This window comes from Temnothorax curvispinosus, unplaced genomic scaffold (genome assembly GCF_003070985.1).
Source record: "Temnothorax curvispinosus isolate PA1 unplaced genomic scaffold, ASM307098v1 QBEX01010358.1, whole genome shotgun sequence".
Classification (NCBI taxonomy): domain Eukaryota; kingdom Metazoa; phylum Arthropoda; class Insecta; order Hymenoptera; family Formicidae; genus Temnothorax; species Temnothorax curvispinosus.
This window is the reverse complement of record NW_020220138.1, coordinates 50057-68961: the sequence shown is the minus strand read 5'-3', so window position 1 is coordinate 68961 and position 18905 is coordinate 50057. Positions and strand designations below refer to the sequence as shown.

At 42.8% G+C, this 18905-nt stretch overlaps 1 protein-coding gene across 1 annotated transcript in view; it reads left to right on the top strand.

Moving 5' to 3' along the window:
* LOC112460154 (M-phase inducer phosphatase-like) overlaps positions 1–18905 on the top strand; it is a 50315-nt gene that overhangs the window by 1053 nt on the left and 30357 nt on the right. The window contains exons 2-3 of the mRNA XM_025024699.1: positions 1631–1921; positions 14037–14082. Coding sequence (XP_024880467.1) covers positions 1774–1921; positions 14037–14082 — 194 coding nt within the window. The 5' untranslated portion in view covers positions 1631–1773. The remainder of the gene's footprint in view (positions 1–1630; positions 1922–14036; positions 14083–18905) is intronic.

Sequence of the window (18905 nt, the reverse complement as noted above, 5' to 3'; positions counted from 1 at the left end):
AGAGAGATTTTCAATCCTACGATCCCAAGCTTCCCGTATAAGGAAGCGAAGGTTTCTCATACATCTCTTAACAATCTCTTAAGTAAGACTCGACATTCGTCTTCCGGTCCCTCGACCGGACGAACCGTTTTATACAAATTTCGCAAATAAGATTAAAGTCGTGTTTTGTGGCACACCTAGTGTGTGGCCGAGGCCGTCGAGAAATATTCATCCCACCGGGGTTTCCGGGAAACGTAACGACTCGGATCGACTTCAACGGCTTCGACGAGAAAGGAAGGCGCGATAGATATGTTTCTATCCGCAGGAGAATTTCTGTCCTGCTATCTCTCGCGTTCACGTTTCGTTTAATCAAAATAATTCTCATAACCGTCGCAACGAATTACTCTAGCCGGTTTTTCATATGATAGATCGTAGACACGTTGAAATGCATGATCGCTTCGTTAAGACATGAAAAGGAGGAGAATATATATATACGCGATTAAAGAGTACAATTAAATATTAAATTGTAATGAAAATTTGAATTATTAAACGCAAATAGATAATTAACTGCACACACAATCACCGCATTATCAATATCAGTAGTATTATCATCCTGCCCGGGATATCTGCATCCTGTCGTCTCGAGCGAATAATAATAGAAGCTAAACGATAGAACCCGACGTTGTTAAAGTACGGTAAACAAATTTTAAGGTCGCGCAAAGAGTCTTTTAGTCGATTAACGGTCAGAGAAGCGCTACTTTTCGTATATCGAGAATCATGTCTTCTCGAAAATCATGACCATTCGTCTCGTATTTCTCGAAGACAATCACGACGTCGTTATTTCAACGCCGATTCGAGCATTTCAATTCTAATTCTCTACTTGCACTGAGAAAAAAAAGTTGTTGCTTCAATTAAAGTGCTATCACGGGGTGCCAAAAACATAAGTGGTTTATTCAATTGAATTATTTTATTATTAGACCCAATATCTGGGTTATTAAACCAATAATTAAATTATTGGTTTAATAATCCAGATATTGGGTCTAATAATAATAGAATTGAATAAACTATACTTATGTTTTTGGCACCCCGTGATAGCACTTTAATTGAAGCAACAGCTTTTTTTTTCTCAGTGTATTACAATTCAACGAATTAGAATTGAACGGATAAATATTTCTGAACACGCGATATATTGTATAATCGCGGTATACATTTTTATCTCGCTTGCCGTTAACCCTCTCGCAAAAAGCGACTAGGCAAGATCGAGCGTCGACGTGACAATCGGACACCCCGTATATACACGACGTATCAACGGACTATCGCGGATGAAATCATATAACGACGATCTCGTTCCCGCCAATTGGCGGGCCATTGTCCATTCTCGGTTCGTCGTGCGCGATCTCGATTTGTCGCGTCTGTAAAACCGAGAGACATACATACGTACGAATAATAACGAGTCCCGCCTGTAACTTGTCGAAAAATTCGCGTTATCGACACCTGACTGCCGATTCTCCAATTTTTTTTCTCGGCGACAGGGCTAATTTCGACACCGGCGAATCCGTTCTCCATTAGAACAACCGAACGATCGAGACACCGGTCGTTCCGTGAGAGATCACTGAGAGAATCAGGACGTTTTCTTGTTTTTTTTTTTTAGAAGCCAACGTCGCGCCTGACGTCGATTCGACGATAAATTTCGAGAGATCGCGCACTCTCGTCTGCATTCCCGGACCTGGCTCGTCGAGGACGAGCTGCTGTCGCATCTACGCAAAGTAATAACGCCGACCAACTACGGTCAGGATGGACGGAGGAGCTTCTCCTGGAGTACCCCTCGGCGAGGCATCGAACGTGGACATCGAGTCGCCGATGTCCAACATCGCCAACGATCTGTCGAGATCATCACTGGACTCCGGTGGATCGAAAAAACGTCACTTTTCACGTTCAAAAGGTACGTCACGAAAGTATGTATCAGGTCGACACGAAAGGATTGTCCACGAGATAAAGAGGATGAGATTATGTGCTAGATTTTATTTAAAAAAATATCGACCTTTCGATATGTCCTTTTGAATTGGCGAGCAGTTACGCCAGTCTCTTTTTAAAAGTTTGGGTCAATGAAACGACTTGTGAAACTTGACGGAGGCGACAATCTTTCGCGTCGATAAATTGTAATTTATTTAAAATCTTGCTAGGATATATAAGAACAAGGAAAATTATACGCACGATATATTAAGTATTAAGTTGCGTATTCAATTAAGATAATTATAATGAAAGTTCGAAAATCGCAAATAATATTTTCGAACAACGTATGTTAAATCTGAAGTACAAATTAACGTCTAATACTCATAATTGACCATTCTAATAACGCTAGAAACATCGGCATAATTAACAATTTTAGTAGATTTTTTTTCGTAATCAGCGTAACGAGCGGGGCGGATACCGTGGGTTATAATCATGGGCAAAACGGATACTGATAGAGCGGAACGTGAGAGGCCTTCCGAAAGGCGGGTTATTCGTTAGGGATTTCCCCGTCCTTCAACGATTTGTGAACGTCTGCCGCCGGTCTGAACCCCGCGACCGCGAGTTCGCAGCCTCAATTGTCAGTGTCTCTCATTCGCGCGATTCCAGCACGCTGACATTTTATTATATTTCTTCGACACACATTTACCTTACTAATTTCACTAAACCTATTTCCAATGCCTATATCATTATTGGTATATCACTGTTTGTGTCGCGCATTATATATTTGGACATTTCATTCATTCAATTCGCGTCTCTTATCGATTATGAAACACGTCGCATTTTGCGTAGGCATAACTCGGCAAAATAATATCTTTTTTTTTTTCAAATAGCTGTTAACTTTTCGATAACCGCAACGTCGAGTTAATTAAAGCGCGCGACGCGATCGTTGAGCACCCTCTCTCGCAACCGTGAGGCAAGTAGTAGCTCGTGCCGGGGTTACCGGGACCAGGTGCTCACCTGCTCCTTGTTGGGTGGCTGGTTAGGCTTGGCGCCCCCTTTTATTCATGCTCCCGGTAAAGGCGCTGTGGAAGTTCGCAACGCGAATGAACGGCTGGGCGCGGGCGCAGACGGAGAGCGGGCATCCCTCTCGTGCTTTGGGGATGCTTACGGTACTTAGGCGCGATTGGGATATCGATAGTCAGATACCTAGTCCGATGACTATCGGTGTACGGGAAAGTGTGGTCGAACGTAGACATCCTACGATACACTTTTAGGTCTATCCTTTGAAAACCCATTTAAGATATTCTTTATCTGATATTTTTATTTTCAATATGGGCAACAGGCTCTTGTGCGGCCGACATTTCTGAGAAACTCGGTTAACCTACTCGATTACTGATAACTAATTACGACATATTTTATTTATTAATATTATTTTTAGTGGAAGCTAAGAAAATAATTCAAAATTGAAAGAATTGCAATCGATCGCTTTATATATATTTTTAATTAATGTATCGCTGACATAATTAATAATTGTCAATTTACATACTAGAATTTTATTTTAAAACTTTATTTACATATTTAATATACATTAGAATGTTCTCAAATAACCTTAATTGCTTTTTTCGTTTCGTCGTTGCGGTAAAATTGTAATTTAACTCGACTAATGAAGACGTTTAAATTAGTAAGTAAAAAGGATAGCGCTAATTATCCGCGAGTAAACACACACACACGTCCAATGAAACTGCACTACACCTTTAAATACAGCCTGCGTGCATCGATACTGACCTACCCTCGTTAGACATCAACACATCGAGAGACCGTTAAGAATACAGCTGTCTCGTGCGAAAGACTAGGGTCCGTGTTTCCGACTCCCTTTAACACTACGTTTAGCTTTAAAGGTGACTGACCGATTCCATATCTTATTCCCTTAATGCGACGATCGCGTTCGATGACCCGAGACGGAAAAACGCCTATCTACAAATGCACAATGAGTTTGCGATAAACGTTTATAAATGTCTCCTCAGGAATGACAAGACACTGAAAAGAATTTGTTAATCCGAAAAAATATTTAGTCCGATACGTTCAACTAAATTAGTTAACTAAACATTAGTTGTTTCAACAATTTATTTAGTTTTTTAAATCAAGAATTAATTAATTCAACTAATGTTTAGTTAAATTAAACTAATTAAAATGTTTAGTTGAACGTACCGGACTAAATATTTTTTCGGATTAACAATTTTTTTTTAGTGGAGGATAATAATTTGATTACTATCGCGATACTTGCTTTTTTTAGCCTTGTTCCTAACCTTTTTACACGTAAGGTGCAGCAATTCGTTAGTCTTGTTCAAGATTTCTTATTATTTATTAATGTTACTCCCTAGACTAAAGGAAAGGAAGAAATTTAACTATAATAGAAATTTGGTTTTTGAAACGCCACTTTACCTTCCGCTGAAAGTGGGAAGTTCGAGGAAAGAGTATAAATTCACTTGCTTAATAATAATTTTATCGTAACAACAGAGCAACAATAGTAAGTGTATGAACTTCTATGGAATACACTATCAGACTTTTCTCCTCATTTGCATATGAAGAAGCTATATGGCCGCCGGAATAATTCGGATGAGATAATCGCTATATAGCGGCGTTTTGCATGTTAAATAGGGGGGACTCAGTCGAGAAACAGATCAAACATTACGCGAGCTGTAGTCGGATTAAGAGACGTGGCAGGGGCGTTCGCGCAGCCGGCCACGATCTTTCGCGCTAACTCGGCCGACGACGTTATCGTCGCCGTTGGCAAATGCCCGTCGTGCAGCGGCATGGAAGTGTTGCGCCGCCACATGGCGCGTTCCGTTCTCGTCCGTTGCCTTGAAAGTCCGTTGTGCGAGGGGTACAACGACGTCGGGGCGAACGGGGCACCCCTATATACACGCCGGCTCTAGTATTGAACGGGAGAGCTGTACCCGGAGAGAGACGCGTGTACGCCCGATAGCTAGGCACCGTGGACAGACATACACACGCACGAAGCGTGCCGCTCGCGTGCAAATTAGGTAATTACCTGCGGACGTGCGTCTTCGACGGCTGGCGTGCTTTTTAGCCCGAAGAATAATACGATCCACCGTCGGCTAAGCCGGCGATAATCGGAATAGTAATCAGCGTGTAAGGGAGAGACTTAATTATGTCGTTTTCAATTAGCGACACACGTTTTCATCGCACGTGGTTGTCGCCTTCAGAGCTCGCGCGGAATAATTCGTAACTTTACTTGTAATTAGCGTTAAGCTAAGTGATGTATCATCGAGGTATCTGAAATAAATAAACGCGGTGGATAGAAATACATCAACGATCCGCGGTAAGTCCACTGATGTGTTGACTGTTATTTTCAGAGTCAACTTAATTTGACACAATAGAATCAACTGGCGTAACGCTCTGTAGTTTGTAGCAACATTGTTACATAATTATCGATTCTTCTGCATCGCTAATACAGTATGCGCATCAAAAATTGAATTATATTCCCATCATATTCAGCGAAAGGTACTTAATGAGGGAGACAGACTAAAAGAAACGGGACGGCAACCGTCGGCGCAGATGAGCGAATTGAACGGTGCGAGAGACGCTTCTGTGACCAATGGCTTTCCTATCAAGATTTAATATTTAAATGCCCCGAAGTTTTATGCCGTGGTAAAGCTAAAGGTGCGGAGGAGAAGGGGGGGAAAGACCGACGAGGAAAGAGGGAGAAGAATGAAAGAGGTTTGGGTTCCTCTGGGTCCCCGGGGTCCCAAGCCATTAACATATCCTGTAGGGCCGGTAAGTCAGGTCTCGCAATATTTCGGAGAAGGCGAAGGTTGGCACTCTCGCAACCTTTAACGGTCGCGGGCCCGAATTACAAATCGGCCTCGGGTACGAGTTCAGCGCGAATTCCGCGGGTACCGCTGTTTGTTAAATCTGTGGGACGATTTAGGACGTGGCCCAAGATGCGTCCGATATCGTGATTGCGAGGCGATACGTGTTGAACGTCAGTGGACCAGTCTTGTTTCAATCTTTGGCATCCACCCTTTTGTCTCGCCAATGTGTGGCTCGTTTTAATCAGTTCGTAGAACGCCACGATTATGATTAGGCGATAAGACGCGCATAGTGACAGCGGGCACCTCGGGGATGGTTGCCATCCGAGGATTCCAGTTTTCCCTCTTCGCAATTGCGCCCGGGGAAGCACCTTGGCGGATCCGTTGGATGAAAAATTCGTTGAGCGCGTGCCGGCTGCACGCACGACTCGACTACCCCTCGTCTTACTACCCTCGCGGCCTACCCTCGCTAATGTCGAAAGACGGAAGAAGAAACGAGCGAGATAGAGAGTGGGGCGAGTTTAGTTATCGAACAGGCCGACCGACCGACCGACCAAGCAGCCAACCCCCCCGTTAGGCGCTCTCTTGTCGCTTGTTTCCTTACCTCGGTCTCTTGTGTCTCGTCCTGATGTCTGGTCCCGATGCGCGTCTGGTCCCCATCCCGTCTCGCAACTCGTAACGGGGCACACGCTCCAACTTTTATTCCCACCGACGACGACATTCTGCTCTCGGAGACTGTTATTCAACGTCTATCCGCTTTTCTCGTTCGCGCTCGTGTTCGAACGCCGGCGATTAGCACACCGGCGTAACTTTTCCCGACAATGTCGGGAATCGAGATCGATTCCCGACGATGCAGAGATACGGGAGAATGCGTCTTACGCGCAATCCTCGCGCCTCTAACGGCACGAATAAGTCTATCAATTCGCTTCCGCACGTCCGTGGCATGGGAATCTGAACTCAGGCTGGTATTACACCGGTTTCCATGTCTGGCAATTTAAATAATATGAATACGTCTGAATATAATTAACTTGTAGCGGCACTGGTTTTTATTCAGGATAAAAGCTTGCGCCTTTATACTTTCTACAAGTTTTTCGACGTATTGTTTAAGATATGTTTCTGATGTGAAGAATGCCGTCTTATTCGCGCAATTTAACACTCATTTAAGTTTATTATTTTAATTTAATTGTATTAACGTTGCCACGCGAAAACACGACGGTTTATCAAATCGTATATCTCAATCTTCCGGTATTCAACGGCCTTATCACTTATCACCGCAAAAAAACCCGGAACGGTTGGCACAGGGTTGGGGGATCACCCTTCGGGACCCTCGGGAATTATACGCGGCGGGGTACGATGGGATACAACAGAATGATTCATACACGCACATTAACCCCGATGCTCGGGAATCCGCGGCTAACGAATCATTTTCAAACGGCGTACATCTTTTTTGCGTGTGATAGCCAAAGAGATGCACACCGTATGGTCCATCCTTTGAACGCACGCAGGTAAATCTGACTACATTAACAGTGCATAAAATGATGTTCAGGTAAATTTGACTACATTAACAGGAAGAATGGCCGGTGTCCCGGCGGATGTTAGTACTTACGGCAAGGCCGATAATACCCGCGCCTTTAACCAAGTCGGTTTTACGTAACGTATCTAATGTGAGTGATATGACGAAATAGACTGCTGACTATGTAGAATACATATGATACCTTAAAACCTTTAAAAATATAAAGATCGGTATTTCGGATTGAAAAGTGAAGAAATTATGAGACCATTTGTCTCACGAAGAAGTAATTCGAAATTTCTTTCTCGTTTATTAAAATATCGAATTATCGAAATATTTTCATAATCTAAACCTGAATACCAAATTGAATAAAATCGGCAGTTTATATTTCTGTTACAGTAATATCTAAAAATTAGGATCTTACTATTTCTTACTTGTATAAGTCACGCGTATAAGTTGTATATAATTCGGAAACTATATCGAAACACTCCTCGATTTTTTAATTGGTTAAAATTAAATCGGCTACAAAATGAACAAGGAATGCCATTAAAATTTGATGTGCTGAATTTTGCATAATTATTTCAAGTAACGAGTTTCGTCGATACGATGAAGTGTCCCCTCATTCTCTTTCTCTTTTTATTTATACGCTATAACAATACGCAATCTAAGAAACAATTTTAAAAGAGATATACTTATTTAAAACGGAAGTATGTTTTTACGCAACGGGGCACCCCCTGCGATACCAGAAGGGATTCTCTTCTTATACGGCACGACTTTGTTTCTGTACGAAGTAACTCGCGCTCGAGTTTTTACGAGTTTCAAGACGATTACGACAGTTAGGACTCGCAAGAACGGCTCCGACGCGAAACGAGGGCCGCCGCCCTCGACGGACACGACACGGTGGGGTAGGTTACACCTGTGCGGACATGTTTAAAATATGTAGCACATGGTGCGCGCGTTCTATCTCGTTGCGCCGCGGTGCACCGCGTGTTTAGCGAGCCGCTGACGCCGATGGCGATGGCCTCGTTTCGCGTTGCGACGAGCATACTCGTCTGTCTCTTTGTCCTGTCCCGCTTTATTGCCCGCCGACACGTCCTCCTAAAATATCTAATCCATCCGTCGGACAATGTGTGATTTCCTACCCTTCCCTCTAAATGCAATTACACGCGTGCACGCACGCGAATCGCTCGCGTCGGCCGAATTCATAGCGCGCGCGCGGTCTCTGCAACCGTGGCACGCGCCGGTTGAACCGGTCGGTCCCGCCAATCGATATCGGATAGTCGAGTGTACGTCCCTCACGGGCAACCACATTTTAAGCCCAGACTACACATTGGAGATTGTAAGATTGTGAATTAAAAATTAAAATTCGACCAATCGGATAATCTTGATCGATTAAATCCTAATCTCTAATTCGCAATCCTCAATCCTCGACGCTTAATCCAACAAACAACATCTCTGCGAGACATTTTTTAATTAGGCAGCATGCGATCGCGCGATATTCAATGAGCGACCTATATTTTATAAACTGGATTGTCGAGACACATAAATATGTATAAACCAATTCGCGGTGTAACGATGGAACGGTAGACCTCTTGATCTTTGATCACAATGAGGAGAGAAACAGGACAGTTTAATCGTATATAATTTGAATTTCCGGCGTATATATATATCTCTAGGTTAAAACGCATGCGGTTTTTCGTACGGTTATTCGCGCGAATGGATCTGTAAAGAGATATATAAAAGTACGGCGAGGCAAAGATCACGCCTACCGGGGGCGGTTAACCGAGGAATCGCATCGGCGCTGTCGAAGGCGCGTAGCGTGACGCGTAGCGTTCGTGTTCCTTTGCATATACACACACTTAGCTTCACGCATCGCGCCAGCCAGCGGCGAACTAACGCCACTTGGGGGGGCAGACATATGAGCACACATGGGGCGGCAGTCACCACCTGGCATCACGGTAGCCGTAGTTGAATACCGACCCACCCCTATACGTACACGTAACTACGTACCCTGAAACGCCGCGCGCGGTGCGACCCCAACCCCTCGACTTGGCTCGTGCCGTCGTACATTGTCGTAGGATAGCGCGACGCCCGTCCCCCCTCCTCCTTCCCCCCGTCGAACGCGAAGGGGGCAGAGGAGAGGAGTGAAGGAAGATAGAGAAGAGAAGAAAGGTCGTGGCAAGACGTTGCAGGGTTGCGGGAAATCGGGTTTCTCTCGACCTTCCTCACCCGTTCCCCGCGTGTACCCTTCGCTTTTCCTTCCCGCTCGCGCGCTCCACCCCGTTCGTTCGCTAATTTCGAATTTCGTATCTGCCGATGTGATTTTTGACGTAGCGTAAAGTCCCATGTAGTATCTGCCAGTGACAAGACAGTATAAGTCAATGAACTTGATGCCCAGCTCGATACGCTGATTGTAATATCGATTTCTGCGAGCCGCCTGCAACTCGTATGCGTACGCGCGCACGCACGCATTACCGAATGTATCTTTTGTGATCGACGTAGCTTACTTGTGTGAGCGAGCGGGAGCTGGTTTGAGTACATGGTACTTCCCCCTCCCCCCTCGGTTTCACCAATAACGAGCAATCCCTGCATTGAGGGGGTCGATAGGTTATCGCTCAACCGGCTCGTGGATGCCACGTGCGGGTACGTTACAGGCGAGTGTACGTCATTCGTCGCAGGTTAATGACAATGGAACGTTTCAACCGTTCTGCGATGCATGGCTAATCGAACCGTATTGTTTATCAAATAACGATATATTTAGAAAAAAAAGGTTTTATTCATGCAAAAAATCAAAGTAATTTTATGACGGATTAAATAATAATAATATTTATAAGATAAACTTTTTCATTGTATACATATTTCAGAGAAAAGATATTTACTGAAATATTTGTTCAATAAACATCTTTCTTAAACGTTTGATTTTCACGAGTCAGATATTATCCGCTGACAATTGTCGCAAGTATTTTAAGCCAAGGTTTAAATACAACTGGAGCCCCCTAGACTCAATTATTTGGCCCGAGACGAGAATTAGGTCAATGTTATATCTTATCTTAATGTCGGTTGGCTAACCGCCGTGGCAGTTAACGTGTTAACTGAGGTTTAACTGATTATTCGTTTGCTCTCGGAGGCAGAGCTAGAAAAGAGATGGGGAGCGCAAAAAACTCAGCCAGTTGTAACGAACGTTTACGAGAACGGTTTAGAATTATCTGCGGTAAACAGTTCAAGGATATTATCAATGTGCTGCGTGTCTGGTTGCTCCCCCGTGCTTTCCTCCGCAGGATCGTCATGTGTGTGTCGCCTGTGTCGGCTATATTCAGATCTGAATTAGACGCAGGATCTCGCGCAGGGCTAACGAAATTTGTCCCAGAATGGATATGTCTCTGTCTCTCTCTCTCTCTTTCTCTCGACGGGAACACGGCGAGAGGCACAGGCTGCGCTTTATTTTTAACTGCACTCGCGGGATCCATACCCTTAATCTCGCATGAGGGCCCCACGCTGGCGGGAAACGGCTGGCGGGTACGTGTTCCCGTGGTGTTTGCGCGCATGTAGGAAACGGATGTCGGGAGGCGTTTATCTAAAATTAGAAGTGTTCCCGATACACCCATCTCTCTCCCTTTCTCTCCTTTTCTCTCTCTCATTCTCTCGCGCGGTATTAGTATTATGATTTGGTCTGCTTGCCATGCACGCTTTGCTTTCGTGGCTTCGCTCCGGAGTGGAGTCACGACCGTTGAAGCGTACTTGCACATGTTACGCAGCCGCAGCCGCTGCCTGTTGCTCGCCGGGGAATGTCGCGTTAATTAGTGGGGGAGACCGATGGTTCGTTCGCGCGGTCGACTTTACGTTGATATAACAAAGTCGTGCTCGCATCGGCACAATTATAATTAAATATAACAGCGGCATGTCGACGAGTGGTTGGATTGATAAGTAACGGGCACTTCCTTACGTTTCGCATTATTCTGTGTTACGTTGCCGGCATTCGTCGGTGTCTTCGACCATAAAAGTCAATGCATGTTGTTTGTATGTTTTCTGAGCGATTTTTATTATATATCAAATTTTATATATTATTTAAATATTGATTATATTATTAATGTAAAAAACAAACAAATTACATAAATATTGATATAAATTATATTAATTAAAATAATTGAGAAATGAAGAATCGTATTATCTTGTTGTAGTCGTCACCACAAGTATTCAATAATTAGTAACAAATGCAACTAAAAATACAAAAAAACTATTTTATTACTACCTAATTTTTTGACTCTCTTTTTTTATATGACCCATTCGTATATAGAAGACTTGTACTAGGACAGAAATAAATACTTTAATTAGTCAGCCCCTTGAATTAAAATAGGGCCAACTTGAATATCTAATTACTCTGATGTAAAGTTGTGCGACCACAAGTTTAATCTGCAAAAGATCTTCGTGTTTAACAAGCACATACTCTTGCCATCTGTTCGAAACTGTGTTGATTAATCTCTTATGACAACTCTATGACACGGGATCTACGGTGCAGGCTGCCGCGAAATATTTAGCAATGCTAAGGAAACTCACCGGTCAAGTAGAAAGGGCAGCGGGGTACGAGCATCAATATGAGGGAAGCGGACCGAGAAGGAACGTTGAGATCAGCGATACGTTGAACGTTGACCTTTACGAGGCCAAGGTTCTCCATTTCAGGCGCTACGCTCGCCTGAAAATTCGCGTCGTGAATCCATCCTACGCGTTTCGACGCGAGTAAGTAGCGCGAGGGTGCGTGTCACGGCTGATGCCTCCGACTTCCTGCGGAAGTGCGTTACGGCGTACGTACTCGATCGTCTCTTTCTAATTTTGCTTTTACTCGCCATCTCCGGTGGAGATCTTGTCTTAAAGTATCGTTTTATCGCATTTTCCTATTACATTCGATTCCCTGTCGAACGCCTTCTTCTCTTTAATCCAATCTGTACATGGTTCGATGTTCAATTTGATCTCGGTCGTGAAAGATACATTTTATTTATCTTCCAAGATAGATGTTGGGTGGTAAAGTAGCGTCGACTAGGCTGATCCCTTAGAAAAACGGCGAAAGAATACTCTGAATGTGGAACCTGCGTCTTTTGTTGAGTATCGTCTCGCGTGGGTTTCTTTTGGGAGTAAAATTCCTAGCGGGAGATGTAGCGCGTTAAGAATCTTATTCGGGATAAAACAAGAAGCAATACAGTGTGAAAAAGATTAGGAGTAGAATGTAGAATAAATTATATATATATATAGTTATCGTAATTTATTCTGTGTATATTATGTACACCATGTGATTATCAAACATGTAAATATGAAGTTTACTTTCAGTTAACGTAACTCTCCATTCTATTTTTAACTCTTCTACTTTTTGTAATTAAATAGCGTCCGCTTTAAAGACATCTTCCTCCGTCTTTTTTTAAATGGCATAAAACTGCTTCCTGAAACTAGTTATGTAGAAAGATTATATTCACGGCATATTCTCGCGTTGTTTTAAATAAATTATTTTTAAAACAAATTTGGTTATATTACACAACGCAAAAAGAATAATTAAATGGGTATTTGAGCAATTTACGATTACACAGTTTGTTAAAATATTTCTCGAAACTATACCACGGGAGATAAAAAATAGAAAATATATGAGACACATATGCCACATGCTAACGTTTTCGTCGCTGAGGATACTCGACGCATCGTATCCCTCGTCTTTTCATTGGTGCGACATGGAACGATTAAACGACCGGTCCCTCCTCGTCTCGTATTCTTCCGGCCTAACTGCAGACTGGTCTTACATTATATGGGAGATAGGGATGACTTTATATACGTTTTGCGCGGCGAGCGGAAGCAACGAGAATCAATGCGAACTAACGAACCCGCGTGTTACTAAATATTTTATGGAGATTATTATATTACAATTCGATAAATTAGAGTTTTTAGTAGACTTTTATGCGGAAATTATAAAAACACTGAATCTCGTTCTCTCGAATTGCGAACGCTTTGTCGGCGGTGTTTGCGATCGTCACCTATCCAACAGTGAATGTTGGGAATCATCCCGGGTGCAATGCCCGAGTCACTATTTTTCCCGATTCACGCGTGTCCCACATGGCACGCACGTGCGACCTATGTCACGTTTCTCAGATTTCCGAGATACCTGGGGTGCACTTGTCACAGGGCTCGCCCGAATTGGACTCCGCTGAGATTGCGATTCGGAACGAATAGGCGAGTCCGCAGATGGTGGTGCCGGTTCTACGATAGTAGAACGACAATAATATCGGGCAGCGTGATAATTCCTCATCATTATCTTTCCGTTCGCGGCGCCGTCTGTATAGGTTTGGCGGCGGGAGACCGATTGTTATCGAAACGCGAGAACGAAAAGCGCATGCCATCCCAAGCAAATAAACGGACGAGTGACCGCGAGGCCGTGATTTCACGCCGGCGGCGTCTTCAAGATGACCGGCATCCGCGTGTCCAGTTCGCACTTTGCGGTTAGGAGATTCGCGAGAATGGGGAAATGAGGCGCATACGGGCTCCATGTGCGGCCCTATGAAAGAGAGAACACGTGTTGTTCCTTCCGGCAATCACGGTTACCGATCCAGTCTTTTGTGCGTGCGAATGTCCGCCGTTATTTCTGCGCGCGAGACATGATTCTTATATTTATTGTGATCTCTTCCGAGAGACCGCGATCTTCCCGTAAGATCCATTTCAACGGCAGGCAGCGCGCCTGCTATGGAACACGATCTCGCTCTATAACGTCTTCCTGTCTTTGGTTTCAGGTACCTTCAGCACCCCTCGTCGCGTCAACGATCCGAAAAGCGAAAGGTGAGTCCATTATCGATATTAATTTGCGATATATATTGTATACAATACAATATTCGCCTGCGTCATTCGTACATTACATTGGTCAACAAAGTTGAACTTATTTTCTGCCTCGGAAACGAAATCAGCTAATCTTTACTAATTTGGGGTCTCTGAATCGCCCCCCTCCCCCGAATAGGTTAATGAAAATTTTTAATTAGTGCTAGTGTCGATGATATAGGGGGAATCTCCAAAAAAAACCAGCTTTTTTGCTATTTTTGGTTGACTGTATTTTTCAACGAAACATGATACATTATTCGGGAACGTCTCAAAAGAAACAACTTATATTTTCTACTTTATCAAGAAAAAATTCAAATTTTGGCAAATATAACGTTTGCATATACTCTTGGGGTGAATTTTAATTTTATTTGCAGAGGTTTATGTACGCTTGTCCGCCTGTCTACATCAATCAGTCAAATATTAGTCAAGATTAGCTGATTTTGTTTCCGAAGCATTTTCGTTGTTGACCAGTGTGATTTATTCGCCCTGTTCGTCGAGTTTACGCCAGCGATCATTTAAGCAGATTATTTAAAAAAATACAAGGTAAATATAAGGCCATTGAATAAAGACGTTAGGAGAAAAAGACTAAAGTATAAAAATTTGAAACAGAAAGAGTACACCCGAGACAAGTGTCTGCGGCGACGACATTATTTACCGTAAACCTGCGCAAGCTATTATTACAGCTGCCGTCGCTGTCTTTTAAGAGTTCACCCTCTATCCGATATACCGCCGTCCGTCGACGTCTAACTTTCCGAAACGAAACGTGCCGCGGTATTTGATCGGCGCTTCAAAGTGAACGGCTTCTCAGCGATTAGAAACAGTTGTACGTTTATTAATTCGTAGAAACGCGTTCTCTGTATAGTTCGTCAGTCGCGTGAGAATTGACCCTCTATAGCTTTTCCGCTCGTTACACCGCCACCGAGGGCTCCATTCATGCTCGCGGTTCATTCATCGCGTTTCACTGAGAGCCTTTTCTCTCTTTGGACGCGGTATCGTCGCCGTTTTCGTATAGTACGTTACACGTTACCACACATCCATCCAGACTTAAGCCCTGGGCTCGGACCCAGACATAGTCCTTGCCTTCGGCATTTTTTCCCCCCACGCCCTTCTCTCTTTCTCCCTCTTCCAGCGTCTTTTTTTAATCCGAAACTGGTGGGAAATGACAGCGCCCTTGTCGCTAAGCCTTTTACGCCTCCCGCGCTTCTGTCAGCTTCCTGCCGGTGTTTCACGTGTCTCCGCTATAAAAGAGGAAACGTTCTGCTTTATCCCGCGATCTAGAGCTATCGCATACGTCCTCTCCGTGTATATCTCTCTGCGAAATAAAGAAAGCCGCTCGTATCACGCAGACGAAAAGTATTGTAGTCGTGCCGATAATCGTAATGCTCGAAACGTGAAGCGAAATACAAAGTGACGATTCTCTTTTCATGTCTTCAAGATTTGGAGATTGCTTACAAAAAATTAGGGTGGGATGTTTTCGTTGGTTATACATATATGTATATGGAAGAGGAATTATTTATTAGAATTATTGAATTTTCTTTTTGCTTTAAATGTTTGCAACTTAATGATGTCAGCGCCTTCGAGTATTAGTTTTCGTGCTTTGGGTGGTCCTGCAGATTTAATTACACGTGCTAGACCCTCGATAGGAGCGAAGGGTGTAAAATAACGTGGGATATCTGAAACGCTGGTGGGTACAAAGAACTCGATATTTCTTGGGAACCACCACATCTATGCCCTTTGTCTCTAGTATGTAACACACGAAACGATCACGCATGTCGTTGTGCATTCGTGAAAAATGTACGTTCAAGATATGTACGTGTATAATTGATTATCATGTCTCATTGATTATTATGTCACTTATATGGTAAACCGACAGAAAACGAGTAAATAAATTAATTTTTTTGTTAGATTTGACGATTAATAATTTTTATCGTTCGCAAATTAACCGCGTAGATGTATCGGAGTTGTATAAGATACTTTTGCGACTCTATCTTGAGTATACTAAAGTGTAGATCATGAAAAGCTACTGTAATTAAGAAAGGGCGTGGAAAGGCACCGGTTTTCTTTGTTGCCAGGCGAAGAATTTATTTCCTCTTGGTATGCTTGGCTTCTTTAAGGGCCTTTCTTGATGGTCCCAGCCATTTACCCCCCTCGTCTACTCGTCTACTCCCGCGTCTCCCGCGACTGGTCCCGCGTTCCTCCTCCTCCTCCTCCTCTTCCTTCTACGTTCTACCGCCTCTATTTATCTTGGTATGAAGAGAAGTATACGACCGAACAGAAAGTCTACTTCTAGTAGATGTAGAATGTAGAAACTTCGTCGTAGAACACGTTCTACGTTTTACGACGCAGTATTTCGAATGGTTTGAATGTAATCTAACGGTCAAAATCTTAATGGTTAGATGCTGGAATTCGAATAGTCACCGGTATCCATTGTTCAATTTGGTTTTTTTTTTTTAGTTAGAGTTGTTTATACTGCCTTACAATACATATTAGTGACAATATATATTAGTTTACATATTAGTAAATTGCAATTTTTATTGCTATAATTAACATTGAATTATTCTAAACTTGTATAAATGTAACTATTGTACAGAAGGGTTCTTTTCGATCTTTTCTTTATCGAAACATAGTTGCTAATTGAGGGAGGTTTGTGCATGAAAAATTATCTGGTATCTCATGATTTTAACTTCTCAAGTATATTAAAATAATACCGAAAAGAATAGCTCTCCAGAACTAAGGACAATTCTAAATAACAATTTCATTTATTAACAATTAATATTAAGAATAAAAAAAGTTGTTTTTGAAAATGGTTTTTTAATTATAAAAGGCTTTTTAATTATAATAATTATTTTATTTATAGCTGGCACACTGGGACCTACTATAGGGGGTTTAAAGTTAGTAATATGAAGTAAATTAAATTTGTAACCTAGGCTGGGGGCGTTTAATACTCCACAGTGCCAGCTAAGGGTTATTATTAATTTATTATAAATTTTTGTAACAAATTATAATTTAAATATTTTATTATAATAAATTTATTACAATTTATTATAGATTAGATTATAAATAGATTTGAAAAATTAACTTTTTTTCTTCTTGGTTCTGAATGTAAATGATACTGATTATTGGGTACCGATTAACGGATAGCAATGATTTCGTTATTTATGTAGATATCGCGAATTTTAGGCCAATATCGCTTTTTTTATCGAACAGTACCACGTATTGTGTTCGTTCCCGACTGGACTGCGAGGAAGCAGCTGATTCTACGAGCGCCATTTTTGTCGCCCGCATTAAAGAGAAGGCGAACTTTAAACTTTATCTTGGTATTACGATAACCGAGATGTTTGAACTGCGCCCTTCCCAGGAAGGTCTATCGTGAAAACTCACGATGTAGAAATGATAACGATGTTTGCGTATTCAAGCCAATCACAGAAATCAGAGAAGATCGAAACGCCATGACGAAGACGATCGTGTCGGTTAACTAAGCGGCAGAGTCATTAAAAGAGAATCGTCAGCCGACTGATAAAAAGAGCAACAAAAAATTTGAAATTCTGTAATTAAATATCTCACGTAAATGCCCGTTGCCGCGTATAAAAACTTTAGAATAAAAGTAAATAAATTTCTGTTTTTTAAAGCTTATTCGTAAGTCTGCAACTTGTGAGTGATTCTTTTTGGGCTGAATTGTTTTATTTAAAATGAATTTTACGAAGATTTAGGATTTTGCTCGGAATATTTGTCGAGCAATCGCTACATCATTTGAACAGTTGACTACTTGCTACATAAAACTTATATCAGGCTAGAATACCCTTTTCATATACACAAGGACCTGGAGAAGAGTTTTGAGATTTTCAGGAAACGCCTTCCGTTTCTTTGTGATACTATCCTCTTGAAAGCGCGGGAAGAAACTGGTATTGTCTGCAGGGATACCAACTTCAACGGTGCGTTGAAGATATTCGTTTTAAAGAGACCGCAGAAATCGTATTGAAGAGTCACATTTCGCGAAACTCCCAAAATCCTCTATCTTGTTTTTTTTTAACGCTATCATCTTCACGAATCGTCAGCAAAAAAGACAACACATCATTAGTTGGGGAGGAAGTTTATTGCTTTCCACCGCTTGATCCGCGACGAGAACCCGTATGAAGCCCTTAATTAAATCTCCAAAAGAGTCCCTTGTAATACCGCTGCTTCGTTACGTTCCGGTCATTGTCCTCGTTATCTTCCTATTACTCACGTCGACGTCGCTCGAACGAGATGCCGTTGATAAGCCGGCGAAAGGGAAGGCGAAAATTCGGAGACATCGGAGAGCCGCAAAGTGATCCGCGGGGAGACTCCCGTTCCGGGATGATACGTCCGGTTATCGGGTCCCGGGTATCTCGCGGCGCGCGGGAAGAAATTTACGGCGCGCATCTCGCGCCCGGCGAATGCAAATGCTCCCGCTTCTCCACGTCTCACGGTTCCCAGGGACCGTCGTTGTATCTTCGCCGAACGGCATTCCAAACGGCGAGGAACAACGCTCAACCATTGGCCGACGTTTCCCGCCAACACGTTCCGGTATGAGAACCAGTTTCGGCGCGTCGTCGCGCCGAGGTAGTCTTCCTTAATCGCCATCGGTGCACCAACGCGCCAATACGCCCGTCCTTCTTCTCATTTCTTTCTCCTTTTCTCCCCCGTTCGTCCCGTTTCTTTTGAGCCCACCCTCTTGGACGGTCGTCTTACAAAGTTGCTTAAATTTCATTCGTTTACGAACTTTGGCATTTGTTCCTTACGCCATTTTCTAATTCTAATAATAGCAG